Here is a 20,218-nt window from a genome sequence, read left to right as displayed (position 1 = left end):
CCCTCACAGGCGTAGCCCTGGCGGATCAGCCCCACCATCAGGGAGGTGCAGTGGCTGCACTGCGTGGGGCTAGAGAAGGACTTGATGCTGAACTGGTGCGCTTTCGGCTGCAGGAAGAAAGTCAACGTGGTGAGACACGGGCGGTGGGGACCGGGGACATGTCTGCTTGTAACCAAGCGTTCCAACAACTGCAGCGCACCCTGGAAAAGCTGAGCCACACGCTTTCACCACGACGTGCGCGGCTCCCGGCGTGACCCCACGCGTGGAGCCTGAGCCAGAAAATGAGTCCACATGTGCAGCCTTCAGTGAGGACCCTCGCCGCCCACACCAGCGACGCTGGCCGGGCTGGGGCGCCGTGGTGACTCGAGCCCCTTGCCTGCCAGAGGCTCTGGGGCTGGCCTGGGCCGTGTTTTGGAGTGGGCTGCCACCCACAGCAGCTTGTTTCTCCCGGCAAGAGTCTGGAAAGACCCAATGCTCCTTGTCGGGAGAACAGACACAGGACGCCACCGACAACGGAATGAGAAGCCCAGCCAGCGTCCATGAAGCTTAACACAGCAAATGAAAGGATTCATTTCAGGGGCACGTGAAGATGTGGAACCATTTGTAGGAAGCAAGGGAGTGACCAACACAAAATCCAGAGGGCAGTCTGATCCCTGAGTCCACGAGAATCGCAGTCCAAAAGCCAAGCCGTTAGCTGGTCTCAAACAAAATCAAGCCCCCATCTCTAGCTGGCATGGCTGTCTGTGACTGAAGCCTTAAAAAAGACCATGTCTACGTTAAAGAAAAAAGAACATCTAGTACGTAAGGCCAGACACCTGCTAAGCTTGAAACCAGGGCCCTGTCACACCTCGAAGCCATGACCTACGCTGAACCCGGGCGTACTGACAGCACAGCTCTCCAAGATACGTTTACGAACAAGACAAGTTAGGAAGCTGCACACTGAGCAGAATTCCATTCACGCGGAGGAAGCAGTGCCTCCCATAAACCACGTGGACCTCTGAGGCCCAAAGTGCAGCCAGACAAATGGGAACGAATGTGGGGAAGGGACTTAATGGACACCGAGCGCAGAGTGGTTACCAGTGGACTAGGAAATGCGGTCTGGGGAGTGAAGACAGAGGGCCGGGGAGGTTAAACTCTGAAATCAGCTAATTAAAATGCACTCATGTCTCATTGGTTTAATCAAGAAAACACAGGGGGCTTCCTTGGTGGCGCAGTGGTTAAGAGTCCGCCTGCCAATGCAGGGGACACGGGTTCAAGCCCTGGTCCGGGAAGATCCCACATGCCGTGGAGCAACTAAGCCCATGCGCCACAACTACTGAGTCTGTGCTCTAGAGCCTGCGCGCCACAACTACTGAGCCCGCGTGTCACAACTACTGAAGCCCGTGCACGTAGAGCCCGTGCTCTGCAACGAGAAGCCACCACAATGAGAAGGCCGCACACTGCAAGGAAGAGTAGCCCCTGCTCGCTGCAACTAGAGAAAGCCCACACGCAGCAATGAAGACCCAACGCAGCCAAAAATAAACTGATTAATTAAATATATTTTTTAAAAAAAGTATAGAAAACACAGGGTCCTGATGCTTTCTGGATTACACACTACTCAGAACAAAACATTACTGTGTACGTGAAAATACTAAGTTCGTCTTATTTACACAAAAGTTGTCTAAATCTGAGAAGGCCCCCCGGGGAAGAGCAAGGTCCCTCCTACCTTTGGTCCCGCCAGAGCGAGGGTCTGTGTGGTGGGCAGCGGCACGGTGGGTGGCCTCTGAGGGGCCCGAGCCACGTCCTGGGGGACAAGCGGGGACAAGCGGGGACAGGTGAGCACTGTCCTAGCTCAGCACGCCTCTTACACAGCAGAACTGATTAATAATGAACAGTCCTGCATTTTAATTTACTAGATTGTTGAGACACCTGTCAAAGCAGCCCTCATCTGGCTGATGCTCTGACAGTAATTCTCAAACACAAGCCGGGCTTGGAGTGGCAAGCTGTGAGGCATCAGGGCAGCTTCTGTTCGAGGGCCCGTGAGGCGCGTGGATGTGGGGGCAGGGGGCAGACCGCAGGGCTCTCGGGGCGTCAACAGGGCAATACTCTCACCTCCTGCTGTTCTGTGGTTGCGGCCACAGAGACTGGTGGGGACGCCTCTGGCTTTGGAGCTTGTGTTTCTTGCTCACTAGTTGAGCTGGTCTGTGAAAACAAAGGCAGAGAAATACTGTGGGAATAAAAGAGCTTATTCTGCAGAATTTAGACTCTAACTACATGTTCTTTATTTAAAAAGTGCATTTCCTTGGGGACCTAAGGTCCCAGCACTGGTCCTTAGTCCTGGGACGTCCCGCCACGGACCCCACCTCACTCACAGCTGCCCTACCTTCTCCGAGGCCTCTGTCCCCGGCGTTCTAAGGCTGGGGTGGCGACCGCGTGGGAGGGTGGACTCTGACAAGTCACAACAATCGCCAAAGGTCTCACGCTCCAACTGCAGCCCGGACCCCCCCATCCTCCGGCCCAGCCATTTAAGGGCAGGAACAGGAGCTGCCAACCCTCTGAGGTCAGTCAGCAGTGACTTTACTGTGCACCCAGGAGCCCTGAGATCAAGCAGCCACGTGCTCCATAACCCCAACTCGGGGATCGAGAAAACGTACTAACGTCAAGAAAGGTCTATGGGGCTTCCCTGGCGGCGCAGTGGTGGAGAGTCCGCCTGCCGATGCAGGGGACACGGGCTCGTGCCCCGGTCCGGGAGGATCCCACATGCCGCGGAGCGGCTGGGCCCGTGAGCTGTGGCCGCTGAGCCTGCGCGTCCGGAGCCTGTGCTCCGCAACGGGAGAGGCCACAGCAGTGAGAGGCCCTCGTACCGCAAAAAAAAAAAAAAAAAAAAAAGTCTATGGACCTGTGACCAGAAGTAGGAATTTCCCTGGAAGCTTTATGACACAGGGAAGTCATGTTCTGTTCTGATAACTCAAGATTCCCAATTTACTCCCACACTTTGAAGCTCAAGCTGCATTCTAAATCCACCTGAAAATGACTTCACATCCATGAGTGTTCCTGATTCTAACGTTTCCTCACCACCAGCAATTACGACTTACACAGATGCACATACACGGTTTACAAAGCTTCATACATGTGACACAGAAGTGGCTGGGTAGGTGCCTACGAGAGCAGTTTACAGCTTGCATTCCGAATCGAAATCCCATTGAACCAAATCAGAGAAGCACTTTCCTATGGCTGGAATTAATTAGGCTGCTGTCTGGGGAGCCAAATTCAGATGGGAAGGCAGCACATACACAACAACACATACACAGCTGTGTGCTCCAACATTTGAACTTGTAAGCAACTCACAAGGGAAAGGCTAGATCAATTAGCTACAAATGTAAGCAAGTTTCTCCCATATGTAAGGCGTGTTACATGAGTTACAGTTCCATCTTTAGATAAATGAAGGGCAAAAGAACATTAAGTAATTTAATTTTAGCCGTGTAGCAGCCCCACTAGTTTCATTTCGTTGGTTAATTAACAAAAGGATGCAAATGAAGGAGGAGGAGAGGTGCACATCCAATGCCGCTCTGCTGACGTGAGTGAGGGCGCAGGTAGCCGGCGTGGGCAGCGGCCTCCTTCTTCCCAAGAGGCTGGCAGAGAGGAGGAGACAGAGCCCTTGGGTGCGACAGACAGGAGGCACAAAACCATCATTCCCGCCCAATAAAAACTTGCGTGAAAAGGTACTGATTCACTCATTGTGGCAAACATTCCTAGTATAAACAGCAAGCTTAATACGGGGAAAGCAGAGGAGAAGCTTCAATCAGACATTTCTCACGTCTGGAAACCCTCCTAGCACACTCAAGACTCTGACCAAGGATTGTTTTCTTTCCATCAGTAAGTGTCCTTCCTACTTAAATCACAGGGTAGTGAGGGACTAAAGCATGAAAATGGCAGGGGTGCTGGCTGCACAGGATGAGGTTCAGAGGTCAGAACCTCTGCCGCCACGCTGAAACCGCTCCGCTGGCCACCCACGGAGATGCAAGGTCTGAGCCAGAAACCACCTGCCGCCTCACGGATCGCTATGCTGTCCACTAGTTTTACAGAAAAGCCACTGCTGTCCGCACCTCCCCCCATTAACAACCCCAGTCTTTGCTTCTCGGGAGTCTGTATCTGCCCCGACGACGGTGTCTGGCTGTGCAGGGCCAGGAGGAGGCACCAGGCTGAGCAGCGGCAGGTTCTGCACGTACCGCGGTGGTAAACGGTTGCATGTATTTGCCTCTTAAAAACTGAGGACTTCAGGGAAAAGGCAGCATCACAAATTTGACTAAAAAAACCCTCTTGACAGGTGAATGTAAACAGGTGTGTGCCCAGAATGGTGGGGGCAACACAGATCCGCCTGGATTTCCTAACGACTGATCTAGGCAAGGATCACGGTCGTCCGCTAACCCACGGGGACCGCTGATTGCTCCCAGGGCCCTTCCCGGGGTGGGGTCTCGTCTGACAGACACCACCTCCACCTAAGGGTCAAGAAGCTTAGCGTCCCCGGTGCTGAGCAAACTGGCCTCCACTCACGGGGAGAACACACCATCTCCCAAGCAGAGTTCACATCAAGATGTTCAACCCACATCTAATCGAGAGGAAGAGTGGAGGCCTTCTACAAGAGAACTGGTTTGCACACTACAAGAACATCAATGTTATAAAACACAAAGTGGGGGGTGGGGGGGACAGGGGCACAGCTCCAGATTAGAGGAGACCAAAGAGACACGAGCTCTGGCTCCTGAGCTGGAGGGAAGGCAGCTGTGCGCTGCGGCATCAGTGCAAACCATCCCCGCGTGGTGACGGCACTGTGGATACGCAGGGGAACGTCTTCAACTCAGGAAAGAAACGCTGCAGTACTGAGTGTATTAGGGGTCATGATGCCTGCAACCCACACTCAAATAGCTCAGGGGAAAAAGGTCCATGTGCATGTGGAGAGAGAGAGAGAGAGAAAGTGCAGCAACATGCCAGGTGAGAGATACATATGTTCACTGTACTATTCTTTCAACTTTCCTGCAGGTTTAAAATTTTCTAATAAAAAGTTAGAAAACAAAAGCAATGGCAAACACATCAGAAGTCCCATTAATGAGATTTCCTTTCACTAGCTTCCCGCTGCGGCTTGCTTTACGGGGCTGCTGGGAAGGGCCTATCCCTGCAGTTTTGCAGAGACCGTCCTGCCTCCACAGAGTGATGTGAAGAATGCGCAGCTGAAGAGGAGGGAAGCGGGATCCACTCAGACCAGCAGCCACTCCCGAAGCTGGAGGGGCTGCTCTGGGTTCCTCCTGTCCGGGGCGGGTCTCCCTGAGCAGAGGCGATGAACTCCAGCACCAGGACCGCAACAGGGGCCCGGGCCGGACTATTCTTGCAAGCCACCCACCTCCGCCCCGGCGAGGTTGCACCGTACTGAAACGGGAACATGACCGGCTCATTCTTCACCGTGAGAATTTGTGGTTTAAAAACTGCCTGAAATATTCAGCACACAGGCAGAGGCCGGTGTGGACTTCCTCCCGGAAGATGCCAAGAACTCTCTTACCCTCCACCTAACTTGAGGGGCCTCTCTGTGAACGCCTCAAACACCCTAACTGCTTCCAACTGTACACGTTTAGCCCCTGGTCAATTGCAGGATCGGCACAGCTGAGCTAAACCGCCCGGGGCCAATGTACTGTGGGTTTGCGGCCCTGCAGGTAGTCAAATCACAGTAACTGATTTCTAACTCTTCATCAATTCATCTGTCACTGTAAAAAAACAATTACTTACTCTAAACGTCAGATCGTGCGCAAGAGGTGCAGTGTTGAAGTACTCAAAAATGGAATCCTGAAAATCTGGAAGCTTGAGTCCTGTGAGAACAAAACGAGGCCAGTCAAGGTAAAAAACTTAAGATGCAAAGACCCAGTGTCACCGAGATATCAATTCTGTCAGTTAATGATAAATCTGAGAGAGTAACCGAGGAAAACTATCCGGAAATCTCTAAAAATGGGGGGGGGGGGAGACCTACCAGATGCTAAAGCAGATTCACTGAAGCGTCTCTAACTAGAATCGGGGGGCATCGCCCATGGACAATGAGCAGGGGAGAAAATCCAGGAAGAGCCCCCGCGCCCACGGTAATGAAATCTCAGCTATGGTAAGACCCTCATCTGAAATCAGTAGCGAGGGGAACTTTTTAATAACTGGTACTGGACAACTAACTAGCCACAGGAAAAGGATAAAACGGGGTCCGCCCCTCAAACTGTACATCATAGTAAATTCCAGATAAGTCAGTAATCTAAATGTTAAAAGTGAGACTATGCAAGCGTCAAAGGAAGACATGGGCGAATTACTTGAGCAACTGGGGACATGGGGGTATTGCCCTGTAACTCAAAAAAGGGAAAAAACTGATAAATTTGACACACAAAAGTTAAAAAACAATAAAAATACCTTACGCTTGGCAAAACAAAAATAACAACAGCAAAAAACCATGATAAACAAGGACAAACTAGGAAAAATATTTGCAACTTCTGTCAAACAGAAGGTTCTAGTCCTCAATATATAGAAAGCTTCTAAGAAAAAGCCACAACCTGAATTATAAAAAATGGGCAGAAAACACAGATACATAAGTCACCAGAATAAGAAATACAAACAGCCCTCAAACACATGGAAAGGTGTGCAGTCTGGCTCATAATAAGAAAAAATGCAAACGTGGTGCTACTTCTCACCCCTTCAGAGTAAGATCACACTTTGTAGGCGAGGCTCTGGGGCAGGAACGCTCGCCTGCACTGTGGCGGAGACACAAACGCACAAGCGTCGGAGCAGAATCCAGCACTGCTGAGGCTAAGTGTATGCGTGCTTAACCTCTGACTGGCAATCCCACTTCTGGAAACCTAGCCCCAAAATGCACGGACAGAAACAGAAAACGCTAATATGCACACGGCTACTCACCGCAGCACTCTGTGATAGCAAGAGACCAGAATAGCCCAACACCCAGCAGGGTGCTGTGCTGTGCTGGGCGAAGGGTCCGGGACCAGCTGAGGGCTGTGGCCTCGCCTGAGCACAGAACAGAGCAGGGCAGGCCTTTGTGAAGTCATGGGGGACACAACTGTCTAATTATACAGCTACAGGTATTTGCTTTATATTTTCAAGGTGAAACAAAGGAAGAATAAACCAAAAACTGTGGCTACCTTTGGAGAAGGCATCTTTGAACAAACTCTACTTCAGAATTTGGACTTTGGAATTATGCTAAGTGCTTTCTTTATGTAACTAAAAACTATTAAACCTAAAAGAAATGAAATGTAAAATAAAACCATTTCATTAAAAAAGGTTTGTATTTAAATCATTCAGGGGCTTCCCTGGGCGGCGCAATGGTTAAGAATCCACCTGCCAATGCAGGGAACACAGGTTCGAGCCCTGGTCCGGGAAGATCCCACATGCCGTGGAGCAACTAAGCCCGTGCGCCACAACTACTGAGCCTGTGCTCTAGAGCCCGTGAGCCACAACTACTGAAGCCCACGTGCTGCAAGCCACAACTACTGAAGCCCATTGTGCTCTGCAATGAGAAGCCACCGGGATGAGAAGCCCACGCACTGCAATGAAGAGTAGCCCCCACTCTCAGCAACTAGAGAAAAGCCTGTGCACAGCAACGAAGACCCAATGCAGCCAAAAATAAATTAAAAAAAAAAAATTCAGACGCGTTGATTCTAATTTACCAGTATCTGCTCTAAACTTTTCTTCCATCTTCTTCTTCAAAATTTCCATTTCTTCTAATAATTCTCTATTCTTGGCTTCGGAATCCTTTAGTTTGCTAAAATAAAAAATAAACAGCTTTAAGTGCCCAGAGCCCATGTCACCTCTGTGCTGGCTCAGAGAGTGTCAAGATGTTAGGGGGTGGGGGGAGGGTGTTTAACCCAGGTGCCTGGGAAAGCGGCAGGGCAGGCACGACAAGTACCCCTGTTCATACACTTCAAAACTGCAGACTCTCATGCTCTCATTTTTTCCTTAAAACACTAATAAGCACAGCCCCCAGGAGGTGAAGTGCTCACACATACCCGTGCACCTAGGTCTAACTGAACACCGACTCAGTGCCCGCCCCCGGGTGGCCCAAGGCCCCGCAGGCACCTTTCAAAGGAGAGATTCATGTCCTTGACCTTCCTCAGCTCCTCCTGGACGAGCTGTTTGGCCCGGATCTCCGCCTCTAGAGCTGACTGCAGTTCCAGGCGTGCAGACATGTCCAGCTTCTGACTACGGCGGACTTTCCAAAGGGGATCCTGTAGAGATCAGTTCAAATATTAAAAATACATTCTTAAGCTATTTACTTGTTTAACAAAATTAATGCTAACAAATAAGTAATTCATCTTCTTTTAATCTTAAGCTTTTATTATATTTAAGTATCAACTCTCAGATGTTAAAGTCCATGGGATCCAATGTTAGTTTTGTGACTTTTTTCTTAGAGGTCTTCTAGAGAATAAAATTGACGGGTTTTTTTCCTCTAAGAATAAAACTGACCCTGCAGTGTGATTTCTACAGGGCTCCGCTACACTCTTCTACAAATTTAAGTTACATTCTAGGATCACAGTTACCTTGTTTTTCCTACGTCTTGAAACGTTGTGCTATTTCATCATCTTAGTAACTATGTCATTACTCATCAATTATTCCTACCTATGATAAAACACTAAAATAACAACAGAAAGGAAGAATGATGTAATGACCTAGAAGGTTGAAGCCATGGTGAAATAAACCAGCTTGAGGACAGCATTCTTCCGTTTTCTTATTGAGCTGCCTAATGTATCTCACCGACTTTCAAGAGCGTAAGAGAAATCTGAAGAGATTATCTTGCAGACGTTTTCTTAAGGCTTTCACTGAATACGGTTAAGAATTCTTCACTTTCCTCCGTAACAAGGAAGAGGAGAAAACGGAGTGAGAGAGATGGCTCACAAGCAGAAGAGTGTACGGAGGAGCGGGCAGGGCTCCATCTAGCGGTGACAGCGGGACCGATAAGCTGAGAGAAGGCTCAGGGGACCACATCCTAGGGGAACTTTCTCAAGAATGGATAAGTGAACAGACAACACATTTCTAAGGACAACACATTTCTAAGGACATTCTCATCCAGTTAGTCCTTCAACACGAAGAACTATCCACACTGTATTTTGCAACAAGAATCTCAACGGGGGCTTCCCTGGTGGTGCAGCGGTTAAGAATCCGCCTGCCAACGCAGGGGACACGGGTTCAATCCCTGGTCCGGGAAGATCCCACATGCCGTGGAGCAACTAAGCCCGTGTGCCACAACTACTGAGCCTGCGCTCTAGAGCCTGCGAGCCACAACTACTGGAGCCCACATGCCAAAACTACTGAATCCTGTGTGCCTAGAGCCCATGCTCTGCCACAAGAGAAGCCACCACACCACAACGAAGAGTAGCCTCCGCTCGCCCCAACTAGAGAAAGCCCGCGCATAGCAACGAAGACCCAACGCAGACAAAAATTAATAAATAAATTAAAAAAAAAATCTCAACAATCCCATTTTGCTAAAAGGACATATTCTTTCATCTTTTATGAGGTTTGTGCACAAACTTTATTTAATGCAGTTTATAAATGCCAGTGTACTTGTAAACATGACTGGAAGAAAAGAGAAAAACAGAAACAAAAAAATTTACTGCTCATTCTAATTGGTGTTTGTAAATGTAAAAATGAAAATGTTCTCCAATCATGGAGCAAAGAACACAGCGGTAGTTTTTCTTTCAATAAAATTATGAGCTGTCCATGTTTTCAAAAGTATTGTGTTCTGGACATTCCTGGTGGCACAGTGGTTAAGAATCCACCTGCCGATGCAGGGGACACAGGTTCGAGCCCTGGTCCGGGAAGATCCCACATGCCGTGGAGCAACTAAGCCCGTGCGTCACAACTACTGAGCCTGCGCTCTAGAGCCACAACTACTGAAGCCCGCACGCCTAGAGCCCATGCTCCACAGCAAGAGAAGCCCGCGCACCACAACCAAGAGTAGCCCCTGCTCACCTCAACTAGAGAAAGGCCGCACGCAGCAACGAAGACCCAACACAGCCAAAAATAAATAAATAAATAAAAACAAAATAAAAAATGTATTGTGTTTTGGTGACGGAAGCGCAAGAAGAGTGAGAGGTCAAGGATGAGCTGGAACCTATCAGAGACGGACTCCTGAGGTTCAGCGTCTACAAGCCGCACGTGCTCCAGGCCCTGTGGGACGGGGGCCAGCAGTTCAGTCCACCCAAAAGTACTGGCCCCCCAACCTTGGTAAACATACCTTTAAACCAGGAAAACATGGAATAAAACTGTGCGTTCACTAAGTTTAATTCTAGCCAGAATCCTAATGAAGTTTTGTTCCTCTTCACCTTTATTCTGACTTTGTGAATTATTCACAAAGTAACTCACACATGTGTATTTTAACAAGGGTAAATGGTGGAGGAGAGAAGGGGGCGCGAGCTGCTGCACGGGGACCAGCACCACCAGCCCAGCGCTCAGAGTCACACAGGCTGCTGGACAGACGGACAGACCTACACACTAATAAAGCAAACCTCCTCGACGGCAGAATCCCATCCTGCTAAGTTAAGACTGCACCACAGAGCCTGCTACTCAACAGTGATTTGCTAAATGAATGAATGGTATCAAAGTAATCTGTGATCTCCTGACGCCCGACAAGATGCCAGCCACACAGAAGCCTCCCACGTCACTGAATTACCTGCACGTTCACATTTGGAGCCACCTATGATCCCCCAGCAACAGAAGTGCGCATTTCAGACCCAGACCTACCAGTGTCCTTGACCCCAGGCTGGAGCTCCTCAGCGCCTCGAGTTCTTCGGTCATCTTCGAAGCCAAGGCCTGAAGATAGCCCCGGGCATCCTTCTCGTCGCTGACCCTGGAGGGGAACAGCCATCCCGTGAGCCAGAGGTGCCCACCACCCCTCCTCAGGACACGGCGGCCCAATGCCATGTCACCCTCCAACACCCGTGACGAGCCCACACCCTGTTAGGGGAGGCCAGTCCCAGCTCGCTCTCTGGGGCTCCTGGGCCTTCGTGCAGCCGTGCTTCCCAGAAGCTCTGCCTCCGTTTCAGCCAGGACATGCGGGGCGGGGGCCAGCGCGACCCACACCCTCGGGGACTTGGTGGTGCTGTTTCTCCACCTTCAGTCCAATGTCATGATCACGGGACAGAACTGCTGCCCCCAGACGGTACCGATTTGGGGGAAACAGGCGAGATCTATACGGTTAGACCTCAGAGACACAGTGTGAGGTGTGAAGGAGGAGGTGGCAGCTGGGGAAACCACGATGGGGGCGCCAGCTGGGCCGCACCGCGGGGCTCGCCGTGCACGTACCACTGAATGATTTCCGCGATCTGGGCTTCCCAGTGGGCAACCGACTCCTTCTTGGCTGCCAGATCCTGCAGGTCATCCTCCAGCTGTCTGTTCTGAGCTGTGAGTTTATCCACAAAGGAACAAAGCTGAAATTAAACAATTGTAACACACAACTCATTACTGGGCATCCTCAGCATTATGAAAACTACAAGTCCTTTTGAATTTTGAAAGTTTTCTTTAATCGTTATGAGAGTTTCCCAAACGAAGTTTCCAATGTGGACTTTCTGATCATATCAAACTTAAGTCACGTTTCAATACGAATCTTAACATCAAAGTGATTAGAGCTACTGGTTTCAGGTAATTAGCAACTTGTAACCAAATGAAAACATCCCACTTAAAAGATCAAACATATTATGACTTCACTTAAAAATTAAAATACTTAAAACACCAAACTTCTAAGACTCAAGAACGAAAAAATTACAGCATCCACAGAGTGACGGTTCAGATCCTTTAAATCACCTTTTCGTTTTCTGCAGTTAATTTCTTGTTTTCCTCAAGCAGCATCGCCCTTTCTCGTTCGTACTTGTCTTTGACTGTGCCCACGGCCTCCTCCATCTCACTGTGCCTGAGAAGGCAGGAGAGATTTTAGGGGTTCCTGACTTTGCCAACGCTCCTCCCCGGGCCCGGCGCAGCCCGAGGCCTCTGCGCCGCGGGGCTGTGCGGACTCACCGCTCACGTTTGGACTTCTCTAACTTGTCCTTCAGCACCAGGACCTCCTTCTGCAGGGCCAGCTGCTGGCTTTCAGAGTCGTGCACCTCTTTCTTCACATTCTTCACCTCCAGCACGTGGGAGGCCTCGCGTCTCACCAATTCCTCTTCATAAAACAGGACTTTCTTCTCAAGCTCAGATTTTATCTTGGAAATCTCCTGCTGATGTTCTAAGGCGGCACCTGGCCCACGGCCTCCTTGCTTCATCTGAAGATAAAGGTTGGAATAAATTACAAATCTCTGCGCCCTCCTCGAGGCTCAGGTATCACCCCGACCACGGCAGACACTTGCAAGCGCTTCTTCCTCTGCCCTGCCAACAGACACCGGTCCTTCTAACAGCTGCAGGGCAGGCTTTGGTGGGGGCGGGTGTGTGTGTGTGTGTCTGCCCTGGGAGGGGTGAGCCCAGATCTGCCTGAGACCCAGAGGCTCCGTCTCACACTCTGATACGAATGGTTCTCAAGGTCTCCTCACGCTGTCCGTTCATTCACGCAACAATATTCTCTGGAGGGCTGACCGTGTGCCAGGCACCCTCCTGCTAACAGGGTCACACGGGGTGGTGACGTGGGAAGTGAGCCATCAGGCTAGGAAGGTCTTCATCACGGGGGAGGCGGGGGCTCAGCCAGGGCAGAGGCACTGAGTGAGGGGAGTAGGGGGACAAGCTGCAAGTGTCCGAAGAACAGGAGGAATCGGGGGGCACGAGGGAGGAGGTCAGGGTTATTGGAGCGCTGCGGGAAGCCATCAGAGGGCATTAACGACGTGACGAGCTTTGACTTTGGTGTAACGAGCTGCTGTGTGGAGAGCAGACTGCAGAGGGCACAGAAAGGGACGGGGAGACGCAGTCACAGGCCGCCGAGTCCGGGCAAAAGGTGTTGCCCGTGGAAGCAAATACGACGGGGAGAAGCTGACACCTCGGGGATGTGTACTGGGGGGACGGGCCAGGTGTGAGGGCGAGAGAAGACCCATCGTCTGCATTTCACAGAGGAAACCCAGGCTCAGAAAGTGGAGTCCCGGATCTGAAGTCTCGCCAAGCCCATGAGGAGCCACTACAGCCCTCCCCCGCTCCCCCGCCCCTCCCCAGCCACCCCACTGCCCTCTGGCCCTGGACGAGGGCCCCAGGCCATCAGCCTGGCTCTTCCACTGCCAGCAGCAGGACATGGGCTGTAAGCTTTTACAGAAACTGACTCCACCGAATTTAGAAACCCAGACACAGAGAAAGCATGAGGCGTCAGTTTGCTAGGGCTGGCTCTAGACTGCCGGAAACATTTACACAAGGAAAGAAACGAAGGAACCCGGTTTTTAAAGGTGAGAAGCTCCCATAAGCTTTACATCGCGTTCCCGGCCCCCCCGCCGCCCCCGCCCCACGCCAGGTCTTGTTGGAGCCCTGACAAGCGCATCGTTTAAGGTGACTCCCGCCCGGCAGCCGCTAAGGATAAGAGTCTGCTCTCTCAGTAAGAATAAAGACCTAACCGAGCACTACCTTGAGGGCTTCAAGCTCACTTTCTATTTGCTTGGAGAAGTTCTCGCTGTGCTCACGCAGCTTGCGCTCCTTGGAGGCCTCGGCCACGGCGTCCTCGAGCTGAGCTTCCAGCTAAGGAAGGAGAACAGCACTTTTTATCAACACAAACCAGCTGCACTGCGGCAGCTAGACCTTTACCCAGAAGGAACTCTAAGCGAACGAAACCTTGTAACTCTTCGCTCTTCATCAGATTTTGATCATAAAGTAAAGGCTGAGAAATACACTTCAGGACTTAACTGGAATGGCTGGTTAGTAATAAAACAAGTTTAAATTCTAATTTAAATTGATACTTTGAAACTATATTTCAAGAAAAGATACCAGTTTGTGAAAACAAATACTCCAATACCTGTAGGATACAGGTTCGGGGTTTTTTGTTTGTTTGTTTGTTTTTTAATTTTACTTATTTATTTTTGGCTGTGTTGGGTCTTCGTTGCTGCCCGCGGGCTTTCTTTAGTTGTGGTGAGCAGGGGCTACTCTTTGTTGCAGTGCGTGGGCTTCTCATTGCGGTGGCTTCTGTTGTTGTGGAACACGGGCTCTAGGCGTGCGGGCTTCAGTAGTTGTGGCTTGCGGGCTCAGCAGTTGCGGCTCGCGGACTCCAGAGCACAGGCTCGGTAGTTGTGGCGCACGGGCTTATTTGCTCCGCGGCATGTGGGATCTTCCCAGGCCAGGGCTTGAACCTGTGTCCCCTGCATTGGCAGGCGGATTCTTAACCACTGCGCCACCAGGGAAGTCCCAGATTCATTTTTTTTTAATGGAAGACTTGAAACATAACACAAAAGTAGATAGAGTGGTATAATGAAGCCCATGTGCCATGACCCGACATCAAGAGGTAGCACCCTGGGCCTGCTTCAGCTGCATGGCTACTCCCCAATCATTTTAAAGCAAACCCCAGACACAGTATCATTTCACCCAGAACTGGAATGGTCATGCTTAATTAGGGGTTCACTACAAAGAGTTACAGTTGGCTAGAACTACAAATGTACTGGGGTTGCAAAATCAACTGTCTAAGAAGAAAACAAACAGGCATTCTGAGGCCGAAGGACAAAGAGCCCTGGACATGAAGGAACAGGAGCACATGCTCTGCGCCTCCCACTCAGTTTACCGAGTAAACCCAACAGAATGTTAAAGGAAGGGTTGTGGGCAACGTGTTGCCTGTTGGTAACAGAACGTTTGAAATCATCTCGGGCAGCAGTTCAAGGGGGGTCCTGAGGCCCTTTTAGGTCTGCAAGGCCCTTCCCCTTCTAAGTCCCTACCTTAGGAGCTGGGCTTTCTTCATGTACATTATACAAAAAAGCGTATTGCTCCAGACAATGGAGAAACAGATATAAGAACCCGGGTGTTTTCTATTAAGTCAGACATTAAAGAAAGGCATAAGCATGTTAAAAATGCCACACTTCTCACTATATTTTAAAAAACTGGTCACTTTTCATAAAAATGTTATTTATGTTAACATGTAATGAATCTGTTGTTATACTGAACATTTTTTCAGTTTTAATTTCTAACGTGGTAAACACTAAGACCTATAACCACACAAACAAAAGCCCTTCGGGGCCCTCAGTGATTTCTGAGTGTCAAGGATTCCGAAGCCAGTCTCAGGACCGCTGCTCTGGGGCAGGGGCATTGCGCACCTAGAAGCCTTCGTGTCTCCTGAAGCCATGCTGCGTCACATCATGACGTGTTTCTATGGTATGTCTTGTTCGTGAATACCCTCTATTGGGCTTTACAATTTTAGTACTACAGGAACTTCTTTTAATAACTTCACAAATAGGGAACAAGGGCTGAGAGCTACAAAACAGATGCTTAGCAAAGCGGCTACTTGGCTTCACGTGAAATTTAAGATCCATTGTATCTTCAAGTGATTTACGTGACGCAGCCTAAGCTCCCAAAGCTGTTTTACTGGGATCACCCAGGCGCCCCACCAGCGTCCCCTGAAGCCCCGAGAAGCTACCTCCTTCCTGCTCTTGTCGGCCCTGCGGGCCTCCTGCCTCAGCGCGTCCATCTTCTGCACGGCCGCCTCCACCTCCTCCTCCCGGTCCCGCAGCTGCCGGGACACCTTCTGCTTCTGGGACCGGAGCTCGGCCATGCGCTCGTTGAGCTCTGAGAACTCCTGCAGGGCCAGCTTCCGCTGCTGGTGGGCGTCTTTCAGTTCCCGGGCCTGGGACTTCAACCGCTCGGAAGCCTCAATCAATTGCTGAACACAAAAGAGTTAAATTACAGATGGTTTACGTTTGCCTAACGAGGACTGGACTGGAAGGCGGGAAGCGCTGTCTTCCACAGTATTAAGGGGTTAAAGTGACAGCAGATCTGGTTACAGGCTGTAGCCACAGCCCCGAGAACTGACCTTCCTGGAAAAAGCCCTTTGTTTGTCCCAGCGCAGCCTGAAGAAGCCCACCTGAGACCAGTGAGACCCTCCTATGATGTGAGCAGCTTGCTCACAGAGGCAAGTCTCGCCCAGGAATTTCGACCTCTCCCCTGTGTCATCCACGCAATCACCAAGCGCGAATCTGGTCGCCAATCTGCTTACTTAAACCCAGCAGATCAGACAAGAGCACATTATATACAGAAGTGCTTAAGATTTCAATCAAAGTAAAGAACCGTATAAAAACGATCTGCTCCCTGCAGCCGATCCCTTGACAACTGGGCTGCTCGGGCACCGTGGCACCTGCTGGCCTGCGGCTGGAAGCAGCAGGATCTGAGCAGGCTGGAGGGCAGCTCCCGCCACAGGGAAGAGAGGCCCCTGTGGACCCGCCCACTGCAAGTTTCTCCAGCCCACCTGCGCCTCTGAGACGAAGCCCTGCAGGTGGTACGATACCACGGGGAACGGAAATCCTGCTCGATTCAGAAAACAGACCCCAACCACAGGGTCAACAACCGAGTGTACCTTAGGAAACATGGTCCTCACCGGTGTGAACATACTGCTGTCTGGACACAGCTGGAAGTGTCTCACTGAAAATCAATGTCATAAAGGAGCTATGGCCTCTTTCGCAAAGCCTCGCCAGAGCTGCAGTCCGGGCAGGAAGGACAGGGACTCTGGCTCGGGTGAGGACACGCGCCCTACGCCAGCTGGGTCAGCGCAGGGAAAGCCCTCAGCCCTCACACGGGGATGCTGCCCGCTCAGCAGGCCCGTGTCCGAGGTTAAAGACGACGACCGGGAAGTGCGCCCGTGGAGCCACGGCGCTGAAGAGCACCCGCGACCACGACTGGCCCCACGGTAACCGGGCGCCAGTTGGGCTCCGTGTGAGCCTCGGCAGCAGGGGCCAGGATCTGCACGCAGGCGAGGGGCCTGGACATCCTCGAACACGCACACGGACTCAACCTCACACTCTGCAAGATCACGTAAGCCTCTCTCACGCAAACGAGGCCTCTTGACTACCTTGTGGAAATCCTCCTTTTCCTGCCGCACCAGGCGGTACTGCTTCTCCAGGCCTTTCAGTCGATGCGTGGAATCCTCGTGCTCCTGGCGAAGAGTCACCGTGTCCTCAAGCTGTCGCTCGAGCCTATTTGAATCTGAGCAAAAGAGAAAAGAAAGCGTATTCCCTTACATGCAAAACTCTGTGATCTGACCTACTGACAGGGAATTATTTAATAATCCCAAATGCCCTCGAGGCTTTTTTGACATTCTCTCTCAGGCACGCACATGGCCGCCTGCACACCTGAGCAGACCCAGCAGACTTGGCTCTGCCCCTCTGTCTACGCACCCTTCCCCGGGACCGTGAGCCCCAGGGCGGCATGCGCCTCTCTGTCTCGCCCTTGCTCCCTGTGTGCGCCAGCACAGTGCAGCCGAGTGGTGCAGGAGGGTTTTAGTAAGTAATGGACTCAATGGAAGCCCTTTTCTGGATCGGGATAGTGGGTCCCAGATAGGAAACAGACAGAAGGCAATTGACTCGGGTTTGATTTGAGATGAGAGTCAAGTGCAGCAGCAACCATGTGTCAGGTAAACGGTTAAGACTTAAAGGTGACTTGAGTCTTCAGGAAGCTCTGATAACCTAGGAACCACAAAACACACACTCTCGTGACAATAGAACCAGCATCTAAAACACTGGAAAGTGAGTACAGCCACTGAGGGAAGCTTCAGAAAGGAAAGTTACGGCAATTCTGTCTTAGAGTGACAAAGAGGAGAATTAAGAGAGAGAAATGCAAAATATTCTGAGAGTTTATGCATAAAATATTAAGAACTGATTCTAGCTGTAACTATAACATTATAATATTAGAGTTAAGCAAGTTGGAGAAATGATCTTAAATAAGCTGGCAAAACACCAGAACTCTTTGCTAAAGTTTAACCTTTTTCCCCTGCTTTTCCATCCAATGAAAAGGACTCTGAAAATTTTCTTGGCAGAGACGAATGCCCAAGAACAGAGACTAAGCAGTTTGACTTTAGAACACTTACCTGCTATTTTGTTCTTCAAACGTTCGATTTCTTCGTTCAGCTTTTTGATCTCTTTATCCCGGGCTGAACTGCCCAGGGCCCGGGCCGAGCCGTGGAGGGACTGGACGGTCTGGGTGGACTCTGGGGAAGAGACACACATGAGTGCAGGCCCACGGCAGCGGCAAGCAGACCCCACTGCAGAGGCCCCGCTGCCACTCACCCTGCAGCTTCCTGCTCAGCTCCAGCCTCTCCTGTTCCAGCCTCCGGATCCTCCTCTCATAGGCTTCAACCTGCAGGCTGTTCTCCAAATCCCGCTGCACACCCTCGTCTTTGGTTAACGTACTGGACTGCATTATGCTCTTCAGAGAGCCCCGGTCAGAAAAACAGCTGCAAATAAAGCAACAGGGTTTTCTGATCTACTGAGAATTTACAGTGATTCCATTAGCATTTAAAAACTTCCTGGGGTAAAAGATAAGCCTTTTTAAATTGGCAAACAAAAACACTTGTGAAAAGACTTTATTGTTTATGGAGCCAAAATTAGACAAGAGTCTTCCTTCCTGCAAATGACTGGGTGACAACGGGCAGCGAAGAGGGACGCCCTCAGAGCTGGTCAGAGACATTGCCTCTGCAGGCGAGGGGACGTTAATTTCTTTCTTTCTTGTTGAAGTACTGTTGATTTACAATGCTGTGTTAGTACAGAGCATAACTTCTAAATCATCGCGTCCACTCAACCAGACACTGAAAAGAGAAGGCCTTCTGCACGAGGAGCTGGGCTGGTGGGGCCTGGCTGGGCTCAGGCAGAGGCTTCCCAGGACGCTCACCCTGGAGCCTGCAGTGAAGTGAGTCGGCGAGGGCACGCTGGCTCCACGCTGACTGGAGACGGTTCCTTCAACCCTCCGGGGCTCATCTTCCCCCGAAGACTGAACACCCTGTAAGGTTCCTTCAATTCCAGCACTCTCACCAGCACAGATAAGCTCCTCACCAACGACCAGCCGACTCACAACACACAGACTAAGGCCGAGGATGGTTCTCTCCATCAGAGCTTAACTCGGGGACAGGTTACTTAGTTCCTCTTGCATTTAACGTGACAGTGACGTCAGGGACGTCTCTGAGTCCTACAATGCATGCAGCGAGGCACCCACCGTGCACGCACAAGCACACACACACTCACAGGAGGGGCTGGCTGGTGTTTCTCAAAGGTGGCCCGAGGGTGCTGTGCCGGCTGGCACTGCCGGGGTCCGGGGTCCGTTCCAGGAGGAGGTCCCTGGACCCAACCCAACACACCTGAGCCTCGGTCGCGGGGACGGGGCTGGGATCCACAGGTGTGATAAGCACCCAGTGAACCGAATGCAGTGGAAGGTCTAGCACCTCTGCAGAGGGGCTAATAAATCAACACGCCCAGCACGCCCCGGAACGCCTCCTTCTTGGCTGGAAGGCATGTACCGTAACTTTGGCCTACGTGCTGTTTAACTCCGGCATCCACACCTAAAGAGAGTTTCTACAAGCTTGAGCACAAGTAACCCTCTTCTGCAAGGAATCTGTATCACTTCAGGCACCGTGGCAGCTCCATTTGTTTTATTTTACCCGCCTTTCTTCCTAACCCCTCTCTTCTTGGCCCAGTTTCCTTTTAAAAGCAAGTTAGAGCATCTCCGGCAACGCAAGTCTGCCAGAGGCCCATTCGAGACAGAGGCCGACGCAGACGAACACCAGTCGGGGCTCCCGGGGCTGGAGCCACACGTGGGGCTCGTTCTCTCAGCTCTGGCGGGGACTGTGCTGCAGCCCCACCCATGGGAGCGACGGGGCCGTGGCTAAGAGCCCTGCAAAAGCGAGTGGGAACCCTGATGAAGATGGCGCTCAGCCGGGCGTGAATGGACACCGTGCCACTAACTGCAGCCACTGATGTCCCATCGGCACAAATCCTGCCAGTGCCGATGGCCTACAGAGATCAGGCGCCAGCAAACCATGGCCCGAGGGCCAAATCCTCTCGAGCCTGCTTTTGTACCTCCCATAAGTTCAAAATAGTTTTTACGTTTTTAATGGGTTGTTAAAAAAGAAAAGTATACAACAGAGATCTCAAAGCCTAAAGTATGTGCTACCAGGCCCTTTATGGAGAAAGTCTGCCGACCCCGCTATACGTGGCATCACGTGCAGCACCAGGTGTGCACTTTTAAAGGACAAAGCCATCTGGCGCTCCCGTAAGCACAGCCCTCTCAGCACTCGGACTGCTCACCCCCCCGGGGGGGAAGGCTCCTGCTCTGCAGCTGAGCGATAAATGCTGACATA

The 20,218-nt window shown here is 51.1% G+C and overlaps 1 protein-coding gene across 2 annotated transcripts in view; it reads right to left on the bottom strand.

The window, feature by feature from the left end:
* Window positions 1-20,218, bottom strand: part of CDC42BPB (CDC42 binding protein kinase beta) — a gene marked incomplete at its 5' end in the record, with an annotated part of 114,356 nt that overhangs the window by 17,643 nt on the left and 76,495 nt on the right. For both annotated transcript variants that reach the window (XR_014296326.1, XM_082647777.1), the window contains 15 exons: window positions 2-107; window positions 1,706-1,783; window positions 2,092-2,181; window positions 5,755-5,834; window positions 7,677-7,771; window positions 8,086-8,234; window positions 10,747-10,852; window positions 11,308-11,432; window positions 11,806-11,911; window positions 12,016-12,260; window positions 13,531-13,641; window positions 15,518-15,760; window positions 16,943-17,076; window positions 17,957-18,076; window positions 18,156-18,322. Coding sequence is in view for 1 of the 2 variants with exons in the window: in XM_082647777.1 (XP_082503903.1) it covers window positions 2-107; window positions 1,706-1,783; window positions 2,092-2,181; window positions 5,755-5,834; window positions 7,677-7,771; window positions 8,086-8,234; window positions 10,747-10,852; window positions 11,308-11,432; window positions 11,806-11,911; window positions 12,016-12,260; window positions 13,531-13,641; window positions 15,518-15,760; window positions 16,943-17,076; window positions 17,957-18,076; window positions 18,156-18,322 (1,955 nt within the window). The remainder of the gene's footprint in view (window position 1; window positions 108-1,705; window positions 1,784-2,091; window positions 2,182-5,754; window positions 5,835-7,676; window positions 7,772-8,085; window positions 8,235-10,746; window positions 10,853-11,307; window positions 11,433-11,805; window positions 11,912-12,015; window positions 12,261-13,530; window positions 13,642-15,517; window positions 15,761-16,942; window positions 17,077-17,956; window positions 18,077-18,155; window positions 18,323-20,218) is intronic.

The sequence above is a fragment of the Grampus griseus genome (genome assembly GCF_964374135.1).
Source record: "Grampus griseus genome assembly, chromosome: 2".
NCBI classification, from domain to species: Eukaryota; Metazoa; Chordata; class Mammalia; order Artiodactyla; family Delphinidae; genus Grampus; species Grampus griseus.
This window is presented reverse-complemented; position numbering and strand designations above follow the sequence as displayed.